The following is a 25,842-nucleotide window of genomic DNA, read 5'->3' on the forward strand; positions in this document are numbered from 1 at the left end:
TGCAGACATATATAACATACACAGCTCTGCACCACGCACATCACACACACACAGCTCTGCTGCATACACATAACTTCAGCTCATCCAGCAGCGATCACAACCAGCACAGCAGAGTCCTGCATACACTGAGCAGATGAGCCTAGAGCAGCAGCCCCTGATCATGTGACTCCTCCTCCTCTTTCTCCATGTGACTGATCACATGACTGTGACATCACCGCAGGTCCTGTAAGCACACAACTACTATACGGCTCCGTACGGTCAGCAGGTGGAGGTATGTCGTGTATGTGGTCATCACACATTAGAAGCACTGCGGGAGGGGACATTATTATTAACCCTTTCAGCCTTTAAACCATTTATTTTAAATTACTTGTGTTTTTTCATTGATGCATGAGAACTTTTCTCCTTATGATATCCCGTCTCTGTCTGCCACCGGCCCCTCCTTATCTTCCCCCTGTAATGCTCCAGCCCCTCCTCCTCTTGCCCCTGTAAGGCTCCAGCCCTTCCTCCTCTTGCCCATATAATGCTCCGGCCCCTCCTCCTCTTGCCCCTGTAATTCTCCGGCCCCTCCTCCTCTTGCCACTGTAAAGCTCCGACCCCTCCTCCTCTTGCCCCTGTAAAGCTCCGACCCCTCCTCCTCTTGCCCCTGTAAAGCTCCGACCCCTCCTCCTCTTGCCCCTGTAAGGCTCTGGCCCTTCCTCCTCTTGCCCCTGTAATGCTCCGGCTCTTCTGTACAGATCAGTGTTTTCCAAACCCTCTATCCTGTTCGTGACGCCAACTCTTCAAGCCCCACAGTGTATTGTCTATCCAGTGCTTTACCTTTACCGCTGACTACCCTCTCTTGCCTGATCCCCTGGTACTACCGCACCACCGATACCTTTTAAATGGGAAGGAGGATGTGGTGTTTACATTACCTTATCTTCTTTCCTTCCAGACTGCTACAATATTATATCAACTGTTGATGATTTTTCATGTTTGACCGATCAACGATGGAGAGAGACAGAAACAAGATGGCGGAGAGGATAATAAACCTCACCCTAGAGATACTCTTCCGGCTTACTGGAGAGGTGAGGGATTCTGGGAGTGATGTCACATGACCTCATTCTTATCTATGTAATAACAGATGGATATGACTGGAGAGGTGAGGGATTCTGGGTGTAACACTCACGGTTGGAAGACAGGAACACTTGTGGTAGTGGATCCGCTGGACCTATGAGGACTTGTGAGGGAGCGGAGTCTAAGGTGCCGCTGGTTTTAACCATAGCCCCCCACAAAGCGGGATGGTCTTGCTGCGGCAGGCGGCACCCAGGTCGCTACCCCTGGCACGACTTGACCACACAGGCGGCTGAGGAGATTTGAGGCACAGGAGGAATACGGCAACTCGTATTCAGGATAGCAGAAGGTCAGGTGCGTAGTCAGGAACGTAGCAGGAGGTCAGTAGGTAGGCGGCACAGGAGCAAGGTCAGGTCACAGAACAAGGGGTCAGAAACACGGCAAGGCAAGTCACAATAACGCTTTCTCAATGGCACAAGGCAGCAAAGATCCGGCAGGGATGTGTGGGAGGAGCAGGAATTTATAAGTGAGGCACAGGTGAGAAAACTAATTATGGGCATACTGGTCCTTTACATCTTATAGCTCCGTGCACGCGTGCACTAGGAGATGGGGACACGCGCGCCGGAGCTGAGAGGCAGGAAAGGAGACAGCAGAGGGTCGAAGTGAGTGACGGGCTGGGATTCGCATGCGGGCGGGTCCCACAATGTGAATCCCAGCCCCGCCGGCTGGAGGGGAGAGCGGAGCCATGCGCTCAAGGCCGGCTGCTCAGCGCGAATCATAACTGTATCCCCCCCTAAGGTCTTCTCCTTCTTTTGTGGTGCAAAAATTTCCTGAAAAGGTCACGGTCCAGGATATTCTCCTCAAGCTCCCAAGATCTTTCTTCAGGACCATAACCTTCCCAATCAACCAGGAAGAATTGTTTACCTCTCACAGTCTTAGTAGCAAGAATCTCTTTGACCTTGTAGATATCAGAAGAGCCTGAGACTGGTGTGGGGCAAAATTCTTCCGAGAAAACCGGTTGATGACTATAGGCTTGAGGAGGGAAACATGGAAAGTATTAGGAATGTGTAATGTAGCAGGTAAACAGAGTTTGTAGGAGACTGGATTGATCTTTTGCAACACTTGGAAGGGGCCTAGAAAGCGAGCACCAAGCTTGTAGCAGGGAATTCTGGACCGAATGTATTTGGAGGAAAGCCAAACCTTGTCACCAGGAGAGAAGGATGGAGGAGGTCTTCTACTCTTATCAGCCTGTGCCTTCATGTGAGAGGAAGCTTGAGATAAAGACTGTCGAGTTTGTTGCCAAATGGAAGAAAAGTCATGGACAAGCTCATCAACAGCTGGCACACCGGAAGAAACTGGAAGTGGAAGAGGAGGACGGAGATGGAGTCTGTAAACAACAAAAAAGGGAGAAGACCTCGTGGACTCGGAATCCTTATGATTATATGAAAATTCTGCCCAAAGAAGAAGGTTGACCCAATCGTCTTGGCGAGCAGAAACAAAATGACGAAGATAAGTCTCCAGAATTTGATTAACCCTCTCCACCTGACCGTTAGACTGAGGGTGGTAGACTGAGGAGAAGTCCAGATTAATATCTAAATGGGTACAAAGAGCTCTCCAGAACTTAGAGACAAACTGAACTCTGCAGTCCGAAATGATATGCTGAGGAAGACCATGTAGACGGAAGATATGTAGCAAAAAGTACTTCACCAGCTGTGGAGCAGATGGAAGACCTGGTAGAGGGATGAAATGAGCCATCTTGGAAAACCGATAAACCACGGCCCAAATGACCCAAGTTATTACGGGATGGTGGCAGATCAGTGATCAAATCCATAGCGATGTGGGACCAGGGAGTCTTTGGTATAGGCTGTAAGAGTCCAGCAGGTTTTTGTTGAGGAGTCTTGTCTCTGGCACAAGTGTCACAGGAACGAACAAAATCGCAAACATCACGTTCTAGCTGCAGCCACCAGTAGTGCCGAGAGATTAGAAGTAAAGTCTTACGTACTCCAGGATGACCTGCCAACAAAGAAGAATGACCCCATTTCAGAACCTTGCGTCTCAATCTGGCTGGCACAAAGGATTTTCCGGCAAAAATCAAGCGATCTGGAGGAATAAAATGTGTGGAGTCCAAACCAAGACCTCTGAGGACCTGGAGTGAACCATCCTTCTTCCCCATAAAGAAACAACCTGCTCCGGCAGGAGATGAGGACTTACGGATAAATCCTTTTTGGAGGTTCTCCTGGATATATTTATCCATGGCCTGGGTCTCAGGGACCGATAGCGGGTAAATTCTTAAACAAGGAGGTGTGGTTCCAGGCTGTATATCGATGGGACAATCGTAAGGGCGATGTGGAGGTAGAGTCTCGGCCTGCTTCTCGCAGAATACATCTGAAAAATCTTGGTAGGGTAGAGACATACCAGGCAATGGAGGAAGACGAGAAACTTTAGGTTGGGCAGGCCTAAGACAAAGATTTTGACAGAACTGTCCCCAGCGAGTAATTTCTCTAGTTCTCCAATCAAGTTGCAGAGAATGACGCTGGAGCCAAGGAAGACCAAGAAGATGCTCAGAAGAACAGTGAGGTAGCACATATAATTCAATCTATTCCTTATGCAAAACACCAACTTGCATGACGAGGGACTCAGTACGGAATTGCACCCTGCAGTCCAGATTTTGTCCATTAACAGAGAGATGAACAAAGGCTGGGCAAGCCGAGTAACAGGAAGATGATATTCATGTACCAAAGAGGCATCAATTAAGTCGCCTGCGAAACCAGAGTAAAAAAATGCAGTAGTGATGAAAGATGTCTTGACTGAAGCATAGATTTCTACTGAAATGATCAAATGAAGAGAGGTAGTATTCACACCTAGGGACGCCTCTCCCACGTGGCCTAGATGCGAGCGTTTTCCAGATGCTGAGGACAAACAGTACGGTTCTTGAGGAAGTGCTTCGGGCTAGCACAATACAGATAAAAATTCTCACTGCGTTGTCGAGATCTTTCTTGTTGCGACAAGCGTGAACTCTCCACTTGCATAGCCTCTTCGGCAATAGGCACAGGGGACTGTAGCGGTGGACGTTGGAACACGGGAGCCAGACGAGGATACCGCCGTGTTCTGGCAGGTTCTCTCTCCAAGCGAAGTTCTTCCTGCCACTCAGCAAAACGCACATCAATACGTGTAGCTAAGTTCAGTCAAGGAAAATGGAGGATCTCGTGCAGCGAGAGCATCTTTTATCCGGCTATACAGTCCTTTTTTGAAAGTAGCACACAAGGCCTCATCGTTCCATGCCAGTTCTGAGGCAAGAGTACAGAATTGAATGGCGTAGTCACCGACGGAGGAATTCCCTTGGCAGAGATTCAGTAGAGCCGACTCAAAAACACTGAATTCAGCAAGAAAAGCTGTCAAGTTAGAGGATACTGAGTCACCGTGGTTCCAAAGAGGTGTAGCCCAGGCCAAGGCTTTCCGGCAAGAGACTGATGACGAAGGCCACTTTAGCACGTTCTGTCGGGAACTGGTCAGACATAAGCTCCAAATGCATGGAGCACTGTGTAACGAAGCCTCTACACAACTTGAAATCACCATTATACTTAAAGGGTAGAGGTAAGCGTAGCTTGGATCCAGAAGACGTTGCAGGAACAGGTGGAGGAAGTGGAGAAAGTTGCGGTTGCTGCGGCATGGCTAATAACTGTTGCATCATAGCAGACAATTGAGTAAGTTGCTAAGCCTGTCGGGCCTTACTTTAACACTCACGGTTGGAAGACAGGAACACTGAAAGTAGTGGATCCGCTGGACCTGTGTGGCAGATGACGCGGGCCGTACCAGGGAGCGGGGTCTAAGGTGCTGCTGGTTTTCACCAGACCCCGCCACAAAGCGGGACGGCCTTGCTGCGGCAAGCAGCACCCAGATCGCTACCCCTGGCACGACGCTAACACACAGGTGGCTGAGGAAATTCAAGGCACAGGAGGGATACGGCAACTCATAGTCAGGATAGCAGAAGGTCAGGGCTAGCGGCACAGGTGCGTAGTCAGGAACATAGCAGGAGGTCAGTAGGCAGGCGGCACAGGAACAAGGTCAGGTGACAGAACAAGAGGTCAGAAACACAGGAGGGATACGGCAACTCGTAGTCAGGATAGCAGAAGGTCAGGGCTAGCGGCACAGGTGCATAGTCAGGAACATAGCAGGAGGTCAGTAGGCAGGCGGCACAGGAACAAGGTCAGGTGACAGAAAAAGGGATCAGAAACACAGGAGGGATACGGCAACTCGTCAGGATAGCAGAAGGTCAGGGCTAGCGGCACAGGTGCATAGTCAGGAACATAGCAGGAGGTCAGTAGGCAGGCGGCACAGTAACAAGGTCAGGTCACAGAACAAGGAGTCAGAAACACGGCAAGGCAAGTCACAATCACGCTTTCTCAATGGCACAAGGCAACAAAGATCCGGCAGGGATGTGTGGGAGGAGCAAGGAATTTATAAGTGAGACACAGGTGAGAAAACTAATTATGGGCGTAATCGCCCTTTAAATCTTATAGCTCTGGCACGCGTGTGCCCTAGGATATGGGGACATGCGCGCCAGAGGTGAGAGGCAGGAGAGGAGACAGCAGAGGGCCGAGGTGAGTGACAGGCTGGGATTTGCATGCGGGCGCGTCCCGCGATGCGAATCCCAGCCCCGCCAGCTGGAGGGGAGAGCGGGGCCATGCGCTCACAGCCGTAGCGCGGATCATAACACTGGGAATGTATGTAGTGATATTAATGTGTCTCTCCATACACAGGATTACACAATAGTAAAGAAGTCCTCTAGTGGGCGCTGTCGGGCCCCTCGGTCTAAAGGATCTGGAAGAACCCCGAGCCCAATCTCTGTGCCCCCACCTCACTCCCTGATACATGAGGAAATGGATGAACAGAAGATCCGAGAATTCACCAATAAGATGATGGAGCTTCTGACTGGAGAGGTGACACTGCTGAGAATGCTGGGACATTATACAGTAATGGAGGGGTCTGGTGATGACTGGAGAGGTGACACTGCTGGGAATGCTGGGACATTATACAGTAATGGAGGGGTCTGGTGATGACTGGAGAGGGGACACTGCTGGGACATTATACAGTAATGGAGGGGTCTGGTGATGACTGGAGAGGTGACACTGCTGGGAATGCTGGGACATTATACAGTAATGGAGGGGTCTGGTGATGACTGGAGAGGTGACACTGCTGGGAATGCTGGGACATTATACAGTAATGGAGGGGTCTGGTGATGACTGGAGAGGTGACATTGCTGGGACATTATACAGTAATGGAGGGGTCTGGTGATGACTGGAGAGGTGACACTGCTGGGAATGCTGGGACATTATACAGTAATGGAGGGGTCTGGTGATGACTGGAGAGGTGACACTGCTAGGACATTATACGGTAATGGGGGGGTCTGGTGATGACTGGAGAGGTGACCCTGCTGGGAATGCTGGGACATTATACAGTAATGGAGGGGTCTGGTGATGACTAGAGAGGTGACACTGCTGGGAATGCTGGGACATTATACAGTAATGGAGGGATCTGGTGATGACTGGAGAGGTGACACTGCTGGGACATTATACAGTAATGGAGGGGTCTGGTGATGACTGGAGAGGTGACACTGCTGGGAATGCTGGGACATTATACAGTAATGGAGGGGTCTGGTGATGACTGGAGAGGTGACACTGCTGGGACATTATACAGTAATGGAGGGGTCTGGTGATGACTGGAGAGGTGACACTGCTGGGACATTATACAGTAATGGAGGGGTCTGGTGATGACTGGAGAGGTGACACTGCTGGGACATTATACAGTAATAATGGAGGGGTCTGGTGATGACTGGAGAGGTGACACTGCTAGGACATTATACAGTAATGGAGGGGTCTGGTGATGACTGGAGAGGTGACACTGCTGGGAATGCTGGGACATTATACAGTAATGGAGGGGTCTGGTGATGACTGGAGAGGTGACACTGCTAGGACATTATACAGTAATGGAGGGGTCTGGTGATGACTGGAGAGGTGACACTGCTGGGAATGCTGGGACATTATACAGTAATGGAGGGGTCTGGTGATGACTGGAGAGGTGACACTGCTGGGACATTATACAGTAATGGAGGGGTCTGGTGATGACTGGAGAGGTGACACTGCTGGGAATGCTGGGACATTATACAGTAATGGAGGGGTCTGGTGATGACTGGAGAGGTGACCCTGCTGGGACATTATACAGTAATGGAGGGGTCTGGTGATGACTGGAGAGGTGACACTGCTGGGAATGCTGGGACATTATACAGTAATGGAGGGGTCTGGTGATGACTGGAGAGGTGACACTGCTGGGAATGCTGGGACATTATACAGTAACACCACTGGAGGGGTCGGGGTGATGACTGTATCATTATGTGTCAGGTTCCTATAAGGTGTCAGGACGTGGCGGTCTATTTCTCCATGGAGGAGTGGGAGTATGTAGAAGGACACAAGGATCAGTACAAGGATCAGGTGATGATGGAGGATCAGCAGCCCCTCACATCAGCAGGTAATAGACATGACTATATACACACGTCCTCTCATTATTTGTATGTAAAGAATGAATTCAGTCTCTGTATATTTTCCCTACAGTCAGATCCAGTAAGAGAACAGCAGCAGAGAGGTGTCCCCGTCCTCTTCTTCCACAGGATCAGGATCAGGTAGATGGAGATATTCCCTATGATCTGTAGAAGGGCTGTGAAGCTCTTGTGTTCAGTCTTGTTTTATTCTACAGTATTATATGCTTTATACTTGTGGAATGAGAAAGGTGGAGATGACAGGATAAAGCCGACCATAGACATTACATGTTGTCTGGATCTTCTCACAGTTTTCTGGCTATGGAGACTGCTGGTTGGAATAAGGAACCAACAGGTTGGATTTATACTCATCTGATCCTTTATTTCCCCCCGAGACAAACCCCAGAGGTGTCTGGCAGGAGCTGATCTAACCACAGCTAATATACACTCACCAGCTAAAACATTAAAACCACCCAGGAGGGTAGCTATAAAGGGTGCAGAGGTAGCAGTCGCCTCAAGGTCCTAGTGCCTAAGGGGGCCCCAATGCACATCTGCCCCATAAGAGACCAGTATTATAATTGGCACATGAGGCCCTTTTGCAGAATTTGCTTAGAAGCTACAAGTTACACCTCTAAAACCACCTGCCTAATAGTGGTGTACTTGCCCCTATTGCTAGTACTGCCTAAGATCTGTGAATTTTTCCTGGGGTGTGGGACGTTCTGGGCTCAGGTGTCACCATTATTCCTCCCTATGAGTCCTATGACAGCAGATAAACCATCTGAAGTACTCAATGGCACTTATATTCCTCCTCAGGTTAATGGGCGCTATCTTCCTCCAAATAGGAGTAAAATTCTAAATCGCTACTTCATAAAAGACTTTCTTACATGACTTCTAGAGATGAGCGAACTTACAGTAAATTCGATTCGTCACGAACTTCTCGGCTCGGCAGTTGATAACTTTTCCTGCATAAATTAGTTCAGCTTTCCGATGCTCCGGTGGGCTGGAAAAGGTGGATACAGTCCTAGGAGACTCTTTCCTAGGACTATATCCACCTTTTCCAGCCACCGGAGCACCGGAAAGCTGAACTAATTTATGCAGGATAAGATATCAACTGCCGAGCCGAGAAGTTCGTGACGAATCGAATTTACTGTAAGTTCGCTCATCTCTAATGACTTCATTAGACATGAACATACATAGTCACAGGAAGTGACGCATAATGCGCGTGTACATAACACCAAAGAATATACAATAAATACTGAATATCAAAATTCGATTTTTAATCATTAAAACTAACATGTATTTCCTATCACCTCGTTTAGTATTTTAGCCCACATCAATAAGCATACATAAAATATAAGCATAACATTTCCAAAACCTTCTAAAAACAAAGCATTACCGTATTTTTCGCCCTATAGGACGCTCCGGCATATAAGACGCACCCAATTTTAAAAGAAGAAAATCTAGAATACAATGTAAAGTATAGGTTACAGTGATCTTCAACCTGCGGACCTCCAGATGTTGCAAAACTACAACTCCCAGCATGCCCGGACAGCCGTTGGCTGTCCGGGCATGCTAGGAGTTGTAGTTTTACAACATCTGGAGGTCCGCAGGTTGAAGACCACTGCAGGAGGAGGTAATACTCACGTGTCCCCGCCACTCCGGACCCGTCACCGCTGCCCTGGATGTCGCCCTCCATCGATGTCGCTGTCGCTGCGTCGCTCCGGAACGTCTCTGCTGCCCAGTATCCTCGATCTCCGTCGCCGCCATCACGTCGCTACGCACGCCGCTCCTATTGGATGACGGGGTGGCATGCGCAAAGATGTTATGACGATGAAGGAGAGCACCGGCCATGCAGGGGATCCTGGCACAGAGCAGACACCGAGGAGGCAGGTAAGGTCCCTCCCGATGCAGCCAGGTTAGTGTCACTTTCCCTTCAGACGTGGCGGTCAGCTTTGATCTCCGCGTCTGAAGGGTTAATACAGGACATCACCGCGATCGGTGATGTCCTGTATTAGCCGCAGGTCCCGGCGATTGATGGCCGCAGGGACCGCCGCAATAGGTGTGTATTCGTCATATTAGACGCACCGACTTAAATAAAAAGTGCGTCTTATACGGCGAAAAATACGGTACTTTTACAATGTTTATAATCCTATCCACCCCCATCCATTACCTTCCTTGGGAGATGGTGGGAAAAGAAAGTCAGACAATGAAAAAGAAAGAAACTATTTTCTTAAAGGGGTACTCCGCTGCTCAGCGTTTAGAACAAACTGTTCCGAATGCTGGAGCCGGTGCCGAGAGCTCGTGACGTCTTAGACCCACCCCTCATGACGTCTTAACCCCACCCCCTCAATGCAAGTCTACGGGAGGGGGCGCGACAGCCGTCACGCCCCTCCCATAGACTTGCATTCTTGCATTAAGGGGGTGGGGTGTGATGTAATGAGGGGGCGGGGCTATGACGTCACGAGCTCCCGGCTTCAACGTTCGGAACAGTTTGTTCCAACCTTTAACAGTTTTAAAGGGGTAGTCCAGAATCCAAGGAATGACGGCACAGAAACAACAAAGTGCACTCACTTGCCGCCGCTCCCTTAGTGTCCCTTTTTTTACCGCACCAGTCCTCCGGTACCACCTTCATACAAGTTGCCAGTGGTCAACGTGTTACACTGTGGCTTAGTTTATCACCAGCGGCAGAGATGTCCCTCCTAAACCGGTAGTAGGCTGAGCCTCAGAATAAGACGCATTGACCACCGGCACTGGTCTTCTCCCTTGTGTCGGGGCTCGAAACATCAGACTGCCGCGGGACATCGCAGCAGTCGGCAATAGGCTGAGTCGCAGTGTGGCGCGTTGACCACTGGCAAACCAGGAAGAAGGTGGCATCGGAGGACAAGAGCGGCGATACCTGGGCACCGAGGGTGCGGGCGGCAGGTGATTCCAGTCTGTGGTTTCATATGTCGGCAGCCCAGGAATGACAGCAAAGGATCTTTCTGATCTGGACTACCCCTTTAATCACAATCCTCTATCCCAATTGGCCACTCTTCCCCAAATCTTGGAGAGTTTCAGAATTCCTTTTTTCGAGCCCCTATCAGTTTATATTACACAATCTTATCAATACGGTTCTTCCATTGTCTGATATTAGAGAGTCGAACCAGTGTCGTAATATCAGACGACTAGGACCCTCAATTCCTAATCTACCTGTGTTCCCCCCCCCCCCCCCAAGAGTACAACTATCGGAGTACTATTAATAGATTTCCCCTCATTCAATATTGTATCAACTCTTTCCAGAAAAAGTACAAAAGAAACAAGTAGTGCTCCCCTGTATGGGATATGGGCCGCCACGCCCCCTCCCATAGACTTGCATTGAGGGGGCGGGGCGTGACATCATGAGGGGTGGGACTATGATGTCACAAGCTCCCGGCCCCATCTGAATTGAGTAGTTTACATTTAAATAGAATGTTTTTAATTTTTAACATTAGATGTAAGTGCATTGTATTCTAATATCTTACGATTGTTTAGTCTTGAGAAGAGACGTTTAAGGGGGGATATGATAAACGTATATAAGTATTTAAATGGCCCATACAAAAAATATGGAGAAAAACTGTTCCAGGTTAAACCCCCCAAAGGACGAGGGGGCAGTCCCTCCGTCTGGAGAAGAAAAGGTTTAGTCTAAAGGGGCGACACGCCTTCTTTACCATGAGAACTTATGGAATAGTCTACCTCAGGAACTGGTCACAGCAGGAAAAATGAACAGCTTTAAAACAGGATTAGATACATTCCTGGAACAAAATAACATTAATGCTTATGAAGAAATATAAAATCCCATCCCTTCCCCAATATCGCGACACACCCCTACCCTTCAATTCCCTGGTTGAACTTGATGGACATATGTCTTTTTTCGACCGTACTAACTATGTAACTATGAATGGTTTGGAATCCATACGAGTTTTTTTTTAGATCAGGATACTGAATTGGGTGAGGTGCAAACAATTTTTTATTGAATTCTATTTCTTTTATCCTGCAACATAATGTGTTCTTTTTTTAACGATGTCGTCTACCGTCGGGTGCGTGGATGTGCGATGGGGACGTATTTTGCACTTAACTATGAAAAATCTGTACATGGGTCATTTTGAGTTGCTCCACTTCGCACATCTACGCATCCTGTTTTACAAGAGATTCATAACTGATCACTTTCTTATTTGGGACGGTATGGAAGAGGAGGCTATTGAGTTCGTTTATACTATTAAAGGGGTATTCCAGGAAAAAAAAAAAAAATTTTATGTGAACTGGCTCCAGAAAGTTAACCAGATTTGTAAATTACTTCTATTAAAAAAAATCTTAATCCTTCCAATAATTATCAGCTTCTGAAGTTGAGTTCAGTCTACAGTCAGTTTTCTGTCTGGCAACAGTGCTCTCTGCTGACATCTGTGCTTGTCTAGGGAACTGCACAGAGTAGAAGAGGTTTGCTATGGGGATTTGCTTCTACTCTGGACAGTTCCCGAGACACGTGTCATCAGAGAGCACTTAGACAGAAAAGAACAACTCAACTTCATTAGCTCATAAGTACTGAAAGGATTAAGATTTTTTTTTAACCCCTTAAGGACCAAACATTTTTCAGTTTTTGCACTTTCATTTTTTCCTCCTTACATTTTAAACATCATAACCCTTTCAATTTTGCACCTAAAAATCCATATGATGGCTTTTTTTTTTTTTTATGCGCCACAAATTCTACTTTGTAATGACATCATTTTACCCAAAAATATACGGCGAAACGTAAAAAAAATCATTGTGCGACAAAATGTAAGAAAAGAAAACGCCATTTTGTAACTTTTGGGGGGTAAAAATTGCACCTTCTCTTTATTCTGTAGGTCCATACGATTAAAATGATCCCCTACTTATATAGGTTTGATTTTGTCGTACTTCTGGAAAAAATCATAACTACCGTATTTTTCGCCGTATAAGACGCACTTTTTCTTCCCCAAAACTGGGGGGAAAAAGTCGGTGCGTCTTATACGGCGAATACACCCCTATCTCGGCGGTCCCTGCGGCCATCAACGGCCGGGACCCGCGGCTAATACAGGACATCACCGATCGCGGTGATGCCCTGTATTAACCCTTCAAAGCTGACCGCCGCATCTGAAGGGAAAGTGACACTAACCCGGCTGTTCAGGACCGCCGCGATTTCACCGCGGCGGTCCCGAACAGCCCGACTGAATAGCCGGGTTAGTGCTTACAGGACACCGGGGGGGACCTTACCTGCCTCCTCGGTGTCTTCTCCGTTCAGGGATCCCCTGTATGGCCGGCGCTCTCCTTCCTCGTCATCACGTACGTGCGTCGGTGTGCGTAACGACGTGATGGCGGCGACGGAGAGCGAGGATACCCGGCCGGCAGCAGAGACGTTCCGGAGCGACGGCGACAGCGATGGAGCGACATCCAGGGCAGCGGTGACGGGTCCGGAGCGGCGGGGACACGTGAGTATTACCTCCTATGCAGTGGTCTTCAATCTGCGGACCTCCAGATGTTGCAAAACTACCACTCCCAGCTTGCCCGGACAGCCAACGGCTGTCCGGGCACGCTGGGAGTTGTAGTTTTGCAACATCTGGAGGTCCGCAGGTTGAAGACCACTATTGGGTTCAAAATCTTTATTTTTTTTAGATTTTGCACCTATAAATTGGGTGCGTCTTATACGCCGGTGCGTCCTATAGGGCGAAAAATACGGTACATGCACAAAAATATGAGGGCTCATTTTTTTCGGTAGCGATCTGAAGTTTTTATTGATACCATTTTTGTATTGATTGGACCTTTTTATTAATTTTTATTGACTTTTTTTTATGCAGTGTTATAGCTCCCTCTAGGGGCTGTAACTTTGCATACACTGATAGCAGGCACTGTTCAATGTATTGCCATAGGAATGCATCGGAAAGCCGATCAGACAGCCGGGAACAAGGTAAGACACCTCACGCTGTCCTCTCAGCAATTTTTTTTTGGGTGGACTCCTGAACCATCTTACAACCTCATTACATGTGATTTGCATTTTCTTCCTGAATTTTTGGGGGATTTTAACCCCTTAAGGACTTTTTCCGTTTTTGCATTTTCATTTTTTCCTCATCACCTTCTAAAAATCATAACGCTTTCAATTTTGCACATAAAATTCCATATGATGGCTTATTTTTTGCGCCACCAATTCTACTTTGCAGTGACATCAGTCATTTTACCCAAAAATCTTCAGCGAAACGGAAACAAAATTCATTGTGCGACAAAATTGAAGAAAAAATGTCATTTTGTAGCTTTTTGGGGGCTTCCGTTTCTACGTAGTACATTTTTCGGTAAAAATGACACCTTCTCTTTATTCTGTAGGTCCATACGGTTAAAATCATCCCCTACTTATATAGGTTGGATATTGTCGTACTTCGGAAAAAATCATAACTACATGCAGGAAAATTAATATGTTTAAAATTGTCATTTTCTGACCCCTATAACTTTTTTACTTTTCCGTGTACAGGGCGGTATGAGGGCTCATTTTATGCGCCGTGATCTGAAGTTTTTAACGGTACCATTTTTGCATTGATGGGACTTATTGATCAAAGTGACCAAAAATGCACTATTTTGGACTTTGGAATTTTTTTGCGCGTACGCCATTGACTGTGCTGTTTAATTAATGATATATTTTTATAATTCGGACATTTCCGCACGCGGCGATACCATATATTTTTATTTACACTGTGTTTTTTTTTTTTATGGGAAAAGGGGGGTGATTCAAACTTTTAATAGGGGAGGTGTTAAATGACCTTTATTCACATTTTTTCCATTTTTTTTGCAGTGTTATAGGTCCCATAGGGACCTATAACACTGCACACACTGATCATTGTTATCCCATAGGGACCTATAACACTGCACACACTGATCATTGTTATCCCATAGGGACCTATAACACTGCACACACTGATCTTTTACATTGATCAATGGTTTCTCATAGGAAACCAGTGATCGATGATTCTGCCGCTTGACTGCTCATGCCTGGATCTCAGGCACTGAGCAGTCATTCGGCGATCGGACAGCAAGGAGGCAGGTAGGGACCCTCCAGCTGTCCTGTAAGCTGTTCGGGATGCCGCGATTTCACCGCGGCTATCCCGAACAGCTCCCAGAGCTAACTGGCATGGTTTCACTTTCACTTTAGACGCGGCGTTCAACTTTGAACACCACGTCTAAAGGGTTAATAGTGCGCGGCCATTAGCCGTTGTTAGAGGCCGGGCCCGACCCGCCGTGGCCCCGCGTTATAGATCGGGAGCGGACACATGACATTCCAGTACGTCATGTGTCCTTAACCCCTTAAGGACCCGGGCTTTTTCCGTTTTTTCATTTTCAATTTTGCCTCCTTAACTTTAAAAAATCATAACTCTTTAAAATTTTCACCTAAAATTCTATATGATGGCTTATTTTTTGCGTCACTAATTCTACTCTGTAATGACATCAGTCACTTTACCCAAAAATCTACGGTGAAACGGGAAAAAATAATGTGCTACAAAATTGAAAGTCTTGTAAGATTTTAAGGGAGTTGTGCCTGATGAAGGTGCCAGGAATGGCCTAGAAACGTGTTGTACTTGCCCCAATAACGCAATTCTTTTTTGATGTTGCGGTTTTGAAAATGTACTGCTATTTTGTGGTAGAGAGTAGAGACCATTAACCTGTTTTGGAATAGGGATATTAGTGCAATTGAATACTTCAGATCATATATGTAAGAGTTGGATGGTGGAGCTGCTGTTATCAGACTCCAAGGTCACGTATCTAATGCTTGATGAGACTCATTCCTCAAGTTGCACAACTTTTTTTGTTTTCGATGAGTAACCTGTTGACCGGGATGGGAGGCCACACACTATTATTACTACACAAGGGAGCGCTTGTTATGTGTTTCCATATCAGGCCTAAGGTTGGGCACTCTGACCATTTTGCAAATACTCACATCAATAGAAAATACTCCAGGTGACCTCCTACTGTCTGATGACTTTACAATATTTGTTCCACAGCTTTTATATCAGAGTGAAGATATGAACATTATTAATGGTATAAAAATAATAGTAAAAGAAGAGCCAGAAGTTTGGGGTTACGAGCCATATATGGAGGACATTCCTACAGGTAACCGCCCAGGTGAGTAGTAACCACTAAATGCAGAGAAAAGTCACAGGTAAGTACATTTTTTAGTCTCTTTGTTTTGTCTTTTTCACTGTATATACCTTAATTCAGCCTAAAGATAGACTAAATATCGGTGAAAATGTGACTATTGGGATATAGAAATACAGCGTGAATATGGACATGAAACATGTAGCTACCTTGGGGCAAAAAAGTATTTAGTCAGCCAGCAATTGTGCAAGTTCTCCCATTTAAAAAGATGAGAGAGGCCTGTAATTTTAATCATAGGTATACCTCAACTATGAGAGACAGAATGAGAAAAAAAATCCATAAAAACAGTCAGATTTTTTTTAAAGAATTTATTTGCAAATTATGGTGGAAAATAAGTATTTGGTCACCTACAAACAAGCAAGATTTCTGGCTCTCACAGACCTGTAACTTCTTCTTTAAGAGTCTCCTCTGTCCTCCACTTGTTACCTGTATTAATGGCTCCTGTTTGAACTTATCAGTATAAGAGACACCTGTCCACAACCTCATATAAAAATTGCAATTCTGTGGTTTGTTTATTTTAATTATGTTTACATGTTTTTATATAGGAAAAGGGGGTGATTTGAACTTTTAACATGGAAGGGGTTAATGTGTATCTTTTAAACTTTTATTAAAAACTTTTTTTTTTTTTACACTTTATTAGACTTTTAGGAGGAATCACTAGATTCCTCATACAGATCAATAGAGTTCTCTTGAACTCCATTGATCTGTGTGCTCTGCACTCCATTGATAGTCTAGTCCAGCCAGGCTCTATCAATGACAGAGCCACGGGACAGCAGGGAACAAAGGTAAGCCCTCCAGCTACCTCCACAGTGGATCACCTCCCTGCGATCTCACCCCGTGGTGTCAAAATGATCACAAGAACAGTGAGCAAAAATCCCAGAACCACACGGGGGGGACCTAGTGAATGACCTGCAGAGAGCTGGTACCAAAGTAACAAAGGCTACCTTCAGTAACACACTACACTGCCAGGGACTCAAATCATGCAGCGCCAGACGTATCCCCCTGCTTAAGCCAGTACATGTCCGGGCCCGTCTGAAGTTTGCTAGAGAGCATTTGGATGATCCAGAAGAGTATTGGGAGAATGTCATATGGTCAGATGAAACCAAAGTAGAACTTTTTGGTAAAAACTCAACTCTCCGTGTTTGGAGGAGAAAGAATGCTAAGTTGCATCCAAAGATTCAAAGAACACCATACCTACTGTGAAGCATGGGGGTGGAAACATCATGCTTTGGGGCTGTTTTTTCTGCTAAGGGACCAGGACGACTGATCCGTGTAAAAGAAAGAATGAATAGAGCCATGTATTGTGAGATTTTGAGTGAAAACCTCCTTCCATCAGCAAGGGCATTGAAGATGAAACATGGCTGGGTCTTTCAGCATGACAATGATCCCAAACACACCGCCCGGTCAACGAAGGAGTGGCTTCATAAGAAGCATTTCAAGGTCCTAGAGTGGCCTATCCAGTCTCCAGATCTCAACCCATAGAAAACCGTTGGAGGGAGCTGAAAGTCCGTGTTGCCCAGTGACAGCCCCAAAACATCACTGCTCTAGAGGAGATCTGTATGGAGGAATGGACCAAAATACCAGCAACAGTGTGTGAAAACCTTGTGAAGACTTATAGAAAATGTTTGACCTCTGTCATTGCCAACAAAGGGAATATAACAAAGTATTGAGATGAACTTTTGTTATTGACCAAATACTTATTTTCCACCATAATTTGCAAATAAATTCTTTAAAAATCAGACAATATGATTTTATGGATTTTTTTCTCATTCTGTCTCTCTCATAGTTGAGGTTATAACCTATGATGAAAATTACAGGAGCCTCTCATCTTTATAAGAGGGAGAACTTGCACAATTGGAGGCTGACTAAATACTTTTTTTCCCCACTGTAAATATGAAACATGTAGACATTTTATATTAAACTTGGCACACATGTGTCTCGTCAAATAAAAATATAGCACGGTTTAGGGATATCTTGATACAGACAACCCCGAAAAAAAGAAACTAGTCAAGTCAATCTCCACAGCCCAAGAATGCTGGGAGTTGTAGTTTTGCCACAGCTGGAGGCACCCTGGTTGGGAAACACTGGTGTATTGCCTACCACACTCGTGAAGAGCTCCAATATGGCAGTAAGATTGGGAAACGCTGGGTATGATTCTGTAACTTATAAAAGTTGCATTTTTGGATGTTGTACAAAAAAACTGTACATATAAAAGGAAACTTTTTAAAGTTTTATATTATTATTAAATTTTATCTGTTTTATTCTTGACAGACGACTGTAGCTGGATGTCAGAGGGACATCTGATATCTTCACATCTTAAATCAGAGGATGATATCAAACAAGATACATATGAAGAACATTCCGTTAAACAGGTCCTATCTTCTAAATTAACACAGAATGTTAGGCAAAATAAAAGTCACAGAAGAGGCGATAAACATGAAAATAATTACATCGTCAAGTCGTTTTCCTGCCCAGAATGTGGGAGATTTTTTACTATGAGATCCCAACTTGTTCAACATCAAAAAATTCACACAGGGGAGAAGCCTTTTGCATGCTCAGGATGTGGGAAAGGTTTCATCCGTAAATCAACACTCATTGAACATCAGAGAATTCACACAGGAGAGAAGCCATTTTCATGTTCAGAATGTGGGAAATGTTTCACTTGGAAATCGCATCTTGTTCTGCATCAGAGGACGCACACAGGGGAGAAGCCGTTTTCATGCTCAGATTGCGGGAGAGTTTTCGCTTCAAAATCACAACTTAGTCAGCATCAAAATACTCACTCAGGGGAGAAACCATTTTCCTGCCCAGAATGTGGGAAATGTTTTATTCGTAAATCATCGCTTGTTGAACATCAGAAAACTCACACTGGGGAGAAGCCATTTTTATGCCAAGAATGTGGGAAATGTTTTACTCGAAAATCATCACTTGTTGAACACCAGAGAACTCACACAAGACAGAAGCCTTTTCAATGCTCAATATGTGGGAAACGTTATAGCATGAAGAAAACTCTTGTTGAACATCAAAAATCTCACTTCGGGAAGAAGCCGATTTCATGTTAGGAATGTGGGAAATCTTTCACTCTGAAATTACATCTTTTTTTTTTTTTTTTTTGACATTCGCACAGAAAATTCGCACATGATAGAGGTTGTAGAGTCGTATATGGAAAGTCTTTTTTTAAACAAAAAACAGCTGTAACTGGATATCGAAAAAATATTATTGAACAATTTTCATGACCAGAATGCTGGAAAGATTTTATTCAAATCAGATTTTGTATAAGAAAAAAAATGGATGTAGTTATAAAAAAAAAAGTCACCATGGATCCCACACGTGTCTTTTTTTATTGTATTTTCAGTTTTTATTTATTTAGGGTTAAAGGGGTACTCCGCTGGAGTGGCTGGAGTATGGTTAGGGGCGTGACTGGAGTATGGTTAGGGGCGTGACTGGAGTATGGTTAGGGGCGTGACTGGAGTATGGTTAGGGGCGTGAATGAGGGTGTGGTTAGGGGCGTGAATGAGGGTGTGGTTAGGGGCGTGAATGAGGGTGTGATTAGGGGCGTGACTGGGGTTTGGTTAGGGGTGTGAATGAGGGTGTGGTTAGGGGCGTGAATGAGGGTGTGGTGAGGGGCGTGACTGGGTTTGGTTAGGGGTGTGAATGAGGGTGTGGTTAGGGGCGTGGTGGGGGTCTGGTTAGGGGCGTGGCTGGAGTATGGTTAGGGGCGTGAATGAGGGTGTGGTTAGGGGCGTGAATGAGGGTGTGATTAGGGGCGTGGCTGGGGTTTGGTTAGGGGTGTGAATGAGGGTGTGGTTAGGGGCGTGAATGAGGGTGTGATTAGGGGCGTGGCTGGGGTTTGGTTAGGGGTGTGAATGAGGGTGTGGTTAGGGGCGTGAATGAGGGTGTGGTTAGGGGCATGAAGGAGGGTGCGGTGAGGGGCGTGACGGGTTTGGTTAGGGGTGTGAATGAGGGTGTGGTTAGGGGCGTGGCTGGAGTATGTTTAGGGGCGTGGCTGGGTTTTTGAAAGGGGTGTGACTATGGGTGTGGTTAGGGTCGTGGCTCAAGTTTAGGGGCGTGGCTCGAGTCTGTTTAGGGGCGCGACTGGGGTTTGGTAAGGGGTGTGAATGAGTGTGTGGCTAGGGGTGTGTGACTGGGGTGTGGTTAGGGGCGTGACTGGAGTCTTTAGGGGCATGGCTCGAGTCTGTTTAGGGGCATGACTAGGGTTTGGTAAGGGGTGTGAATGAGTGTGTGTGGTTAGGGGTGTGTGACTGGGGGTGTGAGTATGGTTAGGGGTGTGGCAGGAGTCTGGTTAGGGGCATGGCTGGAGTATGTTTAGGGGCGTGACCTGGGGTTTGGTAAGGGGTTTGAGGGTGTGGTTATGGGCGTGGCTCGAGTCTATTTAAGGGCGTGACTGGGGTTTGGTAAGGGGTGTGAATGAGGGTGTGGTTAGGGGTGTGTGACTGGGGTGTGGTTAGGGGCGTGGCTTGTACTATGGGCTCTAGCCCCCGGTCTTTTGCAGACCTAGCAATGCCCCTGTTTATGATCCTCACCGAAAAATTATAAAAAGAAAGAAAAATAATTGCTGATTTACGGTTACACATGTGGTAAAATAAAATAAAACCTATCACTTGGGTATCATAGTAATCGTGTTGAGCTACAGAATTAAAGGGGTTATCCAGGAAAAAACTTTTTTTTTATATATCAACTGGCTCTAGAAAGTTAAACAGATTTGTAAATTACTTCTATTAAAAAAATCTTAATCCTTTCAGTACTTATGAGCTTCTGAAGTTAAGGTTGTTCTTTTCTGTCTAAGTGCTCTCTGATGACACCTGTCTCGGGAAACGCCCAGTTTAAAAGCAAATCCCCATAGAAAACTTCTGCATTCACACCACGATTGAGGGGAAAGCCGGGCGCTCCCGTACCCCAGCCGGACCGGCGGCGCTGAAATCCATTCACTTCAATGAGCCGACCGCGGAGTCAAACAGTATACTACTGTTTTAGGTCCGGTCACAAAACCGGATACAAGGCAGAACTGAGCCGACCGGAGTCACCGCTTGACTCTGGTCGGCTCATTAACCCCTTTACTCAACAGCCTGTTTTAACCTTAACCCCTTAACGACGCAGGACGTATATTTACGTCCTGCGCCGACTCCCGCTATATGAAGCGGGATCGCGCCGCGATCCTGCATCATATCGCTTCGTTCAACGGCCGGGACCCGAGGCTAATACCACACATCGCCGATCGCGGCGATGTGCGGTATTAACCCTTTAGAAGCGGCGGTCAAAGCTGACCGCCGCTTCTAAAGTGAAACTGAAAGTATCCCGGCTGCTCAGTCGGGCTGTTCGGGACCGCCGCGGTGAAATCGCGGCGTCCTGAACAGCTGACCGGACACCGGGAGGACCCTTACCTGCCTCCTCGGTGTCCGATCGACGAATGACTGCTCCGTGCCTGAGATCCAGGCAGGAGCAGTCAAGCGCCGATAATGCTGATCACAGGTGTGTTAATACACGCCAGTGATCAGCATAGGAGATCAGTGTGTGCAGTGTTATAGGTCCCTATGGGATAACAATGATCAGTATAAGAGATCAGTGTGTGCAGTGTTATAGGTCCCTATGGGATAACAATGATCAGCATAGGAGATCAGTGTGTGCAGTGTTATAGGTCCCTATGGGACCTATAACACTGCAAAAAAAAATGTAAAAAATAAGTGTTAATAAAGGTCATTTAACCCCTTCCCTAATAAAAGTTTGAATCACCCCCCTTTTCCCATAAAAAAAATAAGTGTAAAAAAAAAAAAAAAATGAACATATGTGGTATTGCCGCGTGCGTAAATGTCCGAACTATAAAAATATATCATTAATTAAACCGCACGGTCAATGGCGTACGCGCAAAAAAATTCCAAATTCCAAAAAAGCGTATTTTGGTCACTTTTTATACCATTAAAAAATGAATAAAAAGTGATCAAAAAGTCCGATCAAAACAAAAATCATACCGATAAATACTTCAGATCACGGCGCAAAAAATGAGCCCTCATACCGCCCTGTACGTGGAAAAATAAAAAAGTTATAGGGGTCAGAAGATGACATTTTTAAACGTATAAATTTTCCTGCATGTAGTTATGATTTTTTCCAGAAGTGCGACAAAATCAAACCTATATAAGTAGGGGATCATTTTAACCGTATGGACCTACAGAATAATGATAAGGTGTAATTTTTACCGAAATATGCACTGCGTAGAAACGGAAGCCCCCAAAAGTTACAAAATGGCGTTTTTTTCTCGATTTTGTCGCACAATGATTTTTTTTTCTGTTTCGCCGTGCATTTTTGGGTAAAATGACTAATGTCACTGCAAAGTAGAATTGGCGACGCAAAAAATAAGCCATAATATGGATTTTTAGGTGGAAAATTGAAAGGGTTATGATTTTTAAAAGGTAAGGAGGAAAAAACGAAAGTGCAAAAACGGAAAAACCCTGAGTCCTTAAGGGGTTAAAGGGGTACTCCAGTGAAAACCTTTTTTCTTTTAAACCAAAGGGTGGCAGAAAGTTAAACATATTTGTAAATTACTTCTATTAAAAAAACTTAATCCTTCCAGTACTTATTAGCTGCTGAATGCTACAGAGGAAATTCCTTTATTTTTGGAACACTGATAACATCACGAGCACAGTGCTCTCTGCTGACATCTCTGTCCATTTTAGCAACCGTGCATAGCAGATGTATGCTAAGGGAAGCATGGTGGCTCAGTGGTCAGCACTGCTGCCTTTCAGTGCTGGGGACTTGGGTTCAAATCCCACTAAGGACAACAATAAATAAATAAATAAATAAAGAGTTATTATTATTATAATAACGTCAGCAGAGAGAACTGTGCTCGTGATGTCATCAGAGAGCATTCCAAAAAGAAAATAATTTCCTCTGTAGTATTCAGCAGCTAATAAGTACAGGAGATTTTTTAATAGAAGTAATTTACAAACATGTCTAACTTTCTGTCACCAGTTGATTTAAAAGAAAAAAGGTTTTCACCGGAGTACCCCTTTAAAGGGGTACTCCTGTAGAAAATTTTTTTTTTTAAATCAACTGGTGCCAGAAAGCTAAACAGATTTGTAAATTACTTCTATTAAAAAATCTTAATGCTTCCAGTACTTATTAGCTTCTGAATACTACGGAATAAATTGTTTTCTTTTTGGAACACAGAGCTCTCTGCTGACATCACGAGCACAATGCTCTCTGCTGACATCTCTGTCCATTTTAAGAACTGTCCAGAGTAGGAGAAAATCCCCATAGCAAACATATGCTGCTCTGGACAGTTCCTAAAATGGACAGAGATGTCAGCAGAGAGCACTGTGGTCATGATGTCAGCAGAGAGCTCTGTGTTCCAAAAAGAAAAGAATTTCCTCTGTAGTATTCAGCAGCTAATAAGTGCTGGAAGCATTAAGATTTTTTATAGAAGTAATTTACTTATCTGTAAAATTTTCTGGCACCAATTGATTTAAACAAAAAAAAAAAAAAGTTTTCCACCGGAGTACCCCTTTAATGACCAAGGCAAATTTTCTAAATCTGACATGCGTCCACTTATTTGGTAATAACTTTGGAACGCTTTTACTTATGAAAGCGATTCTGAGATTGTTTTTTCGTGACATAGTGTACTTTACATTAGTGGCAAATTTTGATTGATATATTTAGCGTTTTTTGTAATAAAAAAAAAATAATAACAATTGGCGAAAATAAATGAAAAATTAGCATTTTTCTAGATTTGATATTCTCTGCTCGTAGGATAAATAGTCATGCCACACCAAATTAATTATTAATTCACATCTACAATATGTCTAGTTTATGTTCCCATCATTTGATAAACATTTTTTATGTTAGAGGGTTTATACGTTTAGTAGCAATTTTCCAGATTTTCAAGAAAATTGCTAAATCAGATTTTTCAGGGACCAGTTCAGTTCTGAAGTGGAATTACATAATAACATAGTTCATGAGGTTGGAAAAAGACCAGAGTCCATCAAGTTCAACCTATATCCCTAATAAGTCCCTACTGAGCTGATCCAGAGGAAGACAAAAAACCTTCATACTAGGGGTAAAAATTCCTTCCCGACTCCAAATATGGCATCAGAATAATTCCCTGGATCAACGTTCTGTCCCTATAAATCTAGTATACATACTGGGGAGTTTACCTTATCTCACTGTATTTTACCTGGCGTTTCATTTTCCTCAGTGAATACAGTGGAGAAGAATTTGTTTAATATATTTGCTTTTTCCTGATCCCCGTTTATAATTTCTTCCTCATCATTTTTTAAAGGGCCAACACTTTCATTTTTGACCTTTTTGCTATTTATATAGTGAGGGTACGTTCCCACACGGCGTATTTGCTGCTGCATATTTTGTTTTCCCTGTTGAAGTCAATGGGTAGGAAAATACGCAGCACCAAATACGCAGCACCAGGGGAATGCACCCTTAAAGAACATTTTGGGGTTAGTTTTACTCTCTTTGGCAATGTGTCTTTCTGTCTCTATTTTTGCCGCTTTTATCTGTTTTTTACATATTTTACATTTTTCTCTATAGCTTTTTAATGCTTCTTCACCGTCGTCCTGTTTTAGTAATTTAAATGCTTTATTTTTGTCATTTATTGCCCCCTTAACATTTTTATTCATCCACATTGGTATTCTTTTGTTTCTGACCCTTTTATTCCCATAAGGTAAATACATCTTACAGTGATAATATAAAATATCTTTAAAAGTCTCCCATTTAGAGTCAGTATTCTTGTTTTTGAGGACATTATCCCATTTTATATTGTTAATGGCTTCTCTGAGTTGATCGAACTTTGCCTTCCTAAAGTTCATTGTTTTTGTGGCCCCTCGAGAGATTCCCTTATTGAAGAACAAGTTATAATGTATTATATTATGATCACTATTTCCTAGGTGTCCTTCTACCTGCACATTAATTACTCTGTCAGGTCTGTTGGTTAATATTAAGTCTAGTAGGGCGCCCCCTCTGGTCGGGCCCTGCACCATTTGGGACAGATAATTGTCTTTAGTCAGAAACCTGCTTCCTTTATGAGATTCACAGGTCTCAGTCTCCCAGTTTATATCAGGATAGTTACAGTCCCCATTATTATCACCTCATTCTGATTTGTTGTCTTGTTTATTTGCCTCAGTAATTGATCTTCTGCCTCTTCCATTATGTTTGGTGGCTTATAGCTTATACCCCTATCAGGATTGTATTATTTTTATCTCCATAAATTTCTACCCATAATGACTCCACATTCGTTTCCCTCCCATATATCCTCCGGCAGTGCGGCCTTCAGACTGGACTTTACATAAAGACAGACTCCTCCCCCTTTCCGTTTTGTCCGATCCTTCCTCAATAGACTATAACCCTGTATGTTACCGCCCAGTCACAGGTATCGTCCAACCAAGTCTCTGTTATACCCGCTATGTCATAATCCTCCTCAGACATCAACCACTCCAGGTCATCAGTTTTATTGGTCAGAATTCTGGCATTAGTCATCATGTAATTCAATGGTGTATGTTCAATTAACTATTCTAACCCCTCACCCCGCTCCTATCCCTATTAACTATTCTAACCCCTCCCCCGCTCCTATCCCTATTAACTATTCTAACCCCTCCCCCGCTACTATCCCTATTAACTATTCTAACCCCTCCCTACACTCCTATCCCTATTAACTATTCTAACCCCTCCCCCGCTCCTATCCCTATTAACTATTCTAACCCCTCCCCCCGCTCCTATCCCTATTAACTATTCTAACCCCTCCTCCGCTCCTATCCCTATTAACTATTCTAACCCCTCCTCCGCTCCTATCCCTATTAACTAATCTAACCCCTCCCCCGCTCCTATCCCTATTAACTATTCTAACCCCCCCTCTGCTCCACCCCAGGTACATTACTAAGTCCCCCCTCTCTATCTACACTATCTTCCCCCTCTATGTTGTAGGTTCCCTCCCCCCAAGTCCCTAGTTTAAACACTCCTCCACCCTTCTAGCCATCTTCTCCCCAAGCACACCTGCACCCTCCCCATTGAGGTGCAGCCCGTCCCTATAGTAGAGCCGGTATCCCACAGCGATGTCGGCCCAGTTCTCCATG

General features: G+C 44.9%; 2 protein-coding genes across 2 annotated transcripts in view; both read left to right on the forward strand.

Moving 5' to 3' along the window:
* Nucleotides 1-209: 209 nt before the first annotated feature.
* Nucleotides 210-25,842, forward strand: part of LOC130295795 (oocyte zinc finger protein XlCOF7.1-like) — a 121,203-nt gene continuing 95,570 nt past the window's right edge. Inside the window, exons 1-5 of the mRNA XM_056546962.1 lie at nucleotides 210-271; nucleotides 932-1,064; nucleotides 5,811-5,990; nucleotides 7,449-7,575; nucleotides 7,659-7,726. Coding sequence (XP_056402937.1) covers nucleotides 969-1,064; nucleotides 5,811-5,990; nucleotides 7,449-7,575; nucleotides 7,659-7,726 — 471 coding nt within the window. The 5' untranslated portion in view covers nucleotides 210-271; nucleotides 932-968. The remainder of the gene's footprint in view (nucleotides 272-931; nucleotides 1,065-5,810; nucleotides 5,991-7,448; nucleotides 7,576-7,658; nucleotides 7,727-25,842) is intronic.
* LOC130297305 (gastrula zinc finger protein XlCGF71.1-like) lies at nucleotides 17,620-19,066 on the forward strand. Its single transcript, XM_056549634.1, has one exon. The coding sequence runs from the start codon at nucleotides 18,037-18,039 to the stop codon at nucleotides 18,811-18,813; it is 777 nt and encodes a 258-aa protein (XP_056405609.1). The 5' UTR covers nucleotides 17,620-18,036; the 3' UTR covers nucleotides 18,814-19,066.

The sequence above is a fragment of the Hyla sarda genome, chromosome 1 (assembly GCF_029499605.1).
Source record: "Hyla sarda isolate aHylSar1 chromosome 1, aHylSar1.hap1, whole genome shotgun sequence".
Lineage (NCBI taxonomy): Eukaryota > Metazoa > Chordata > Amphibia > Anura > Hylidae > Hyla > Hyla sarda.

Coding starts and splice junctions, on each gene's coding strand:
- LOC130297305 (XM_056549634.1), top strand. CDS start 18,037: ATGTCAGAGGGACATCTGATATCTTCACATCTTAAATCAGAGGATGAT.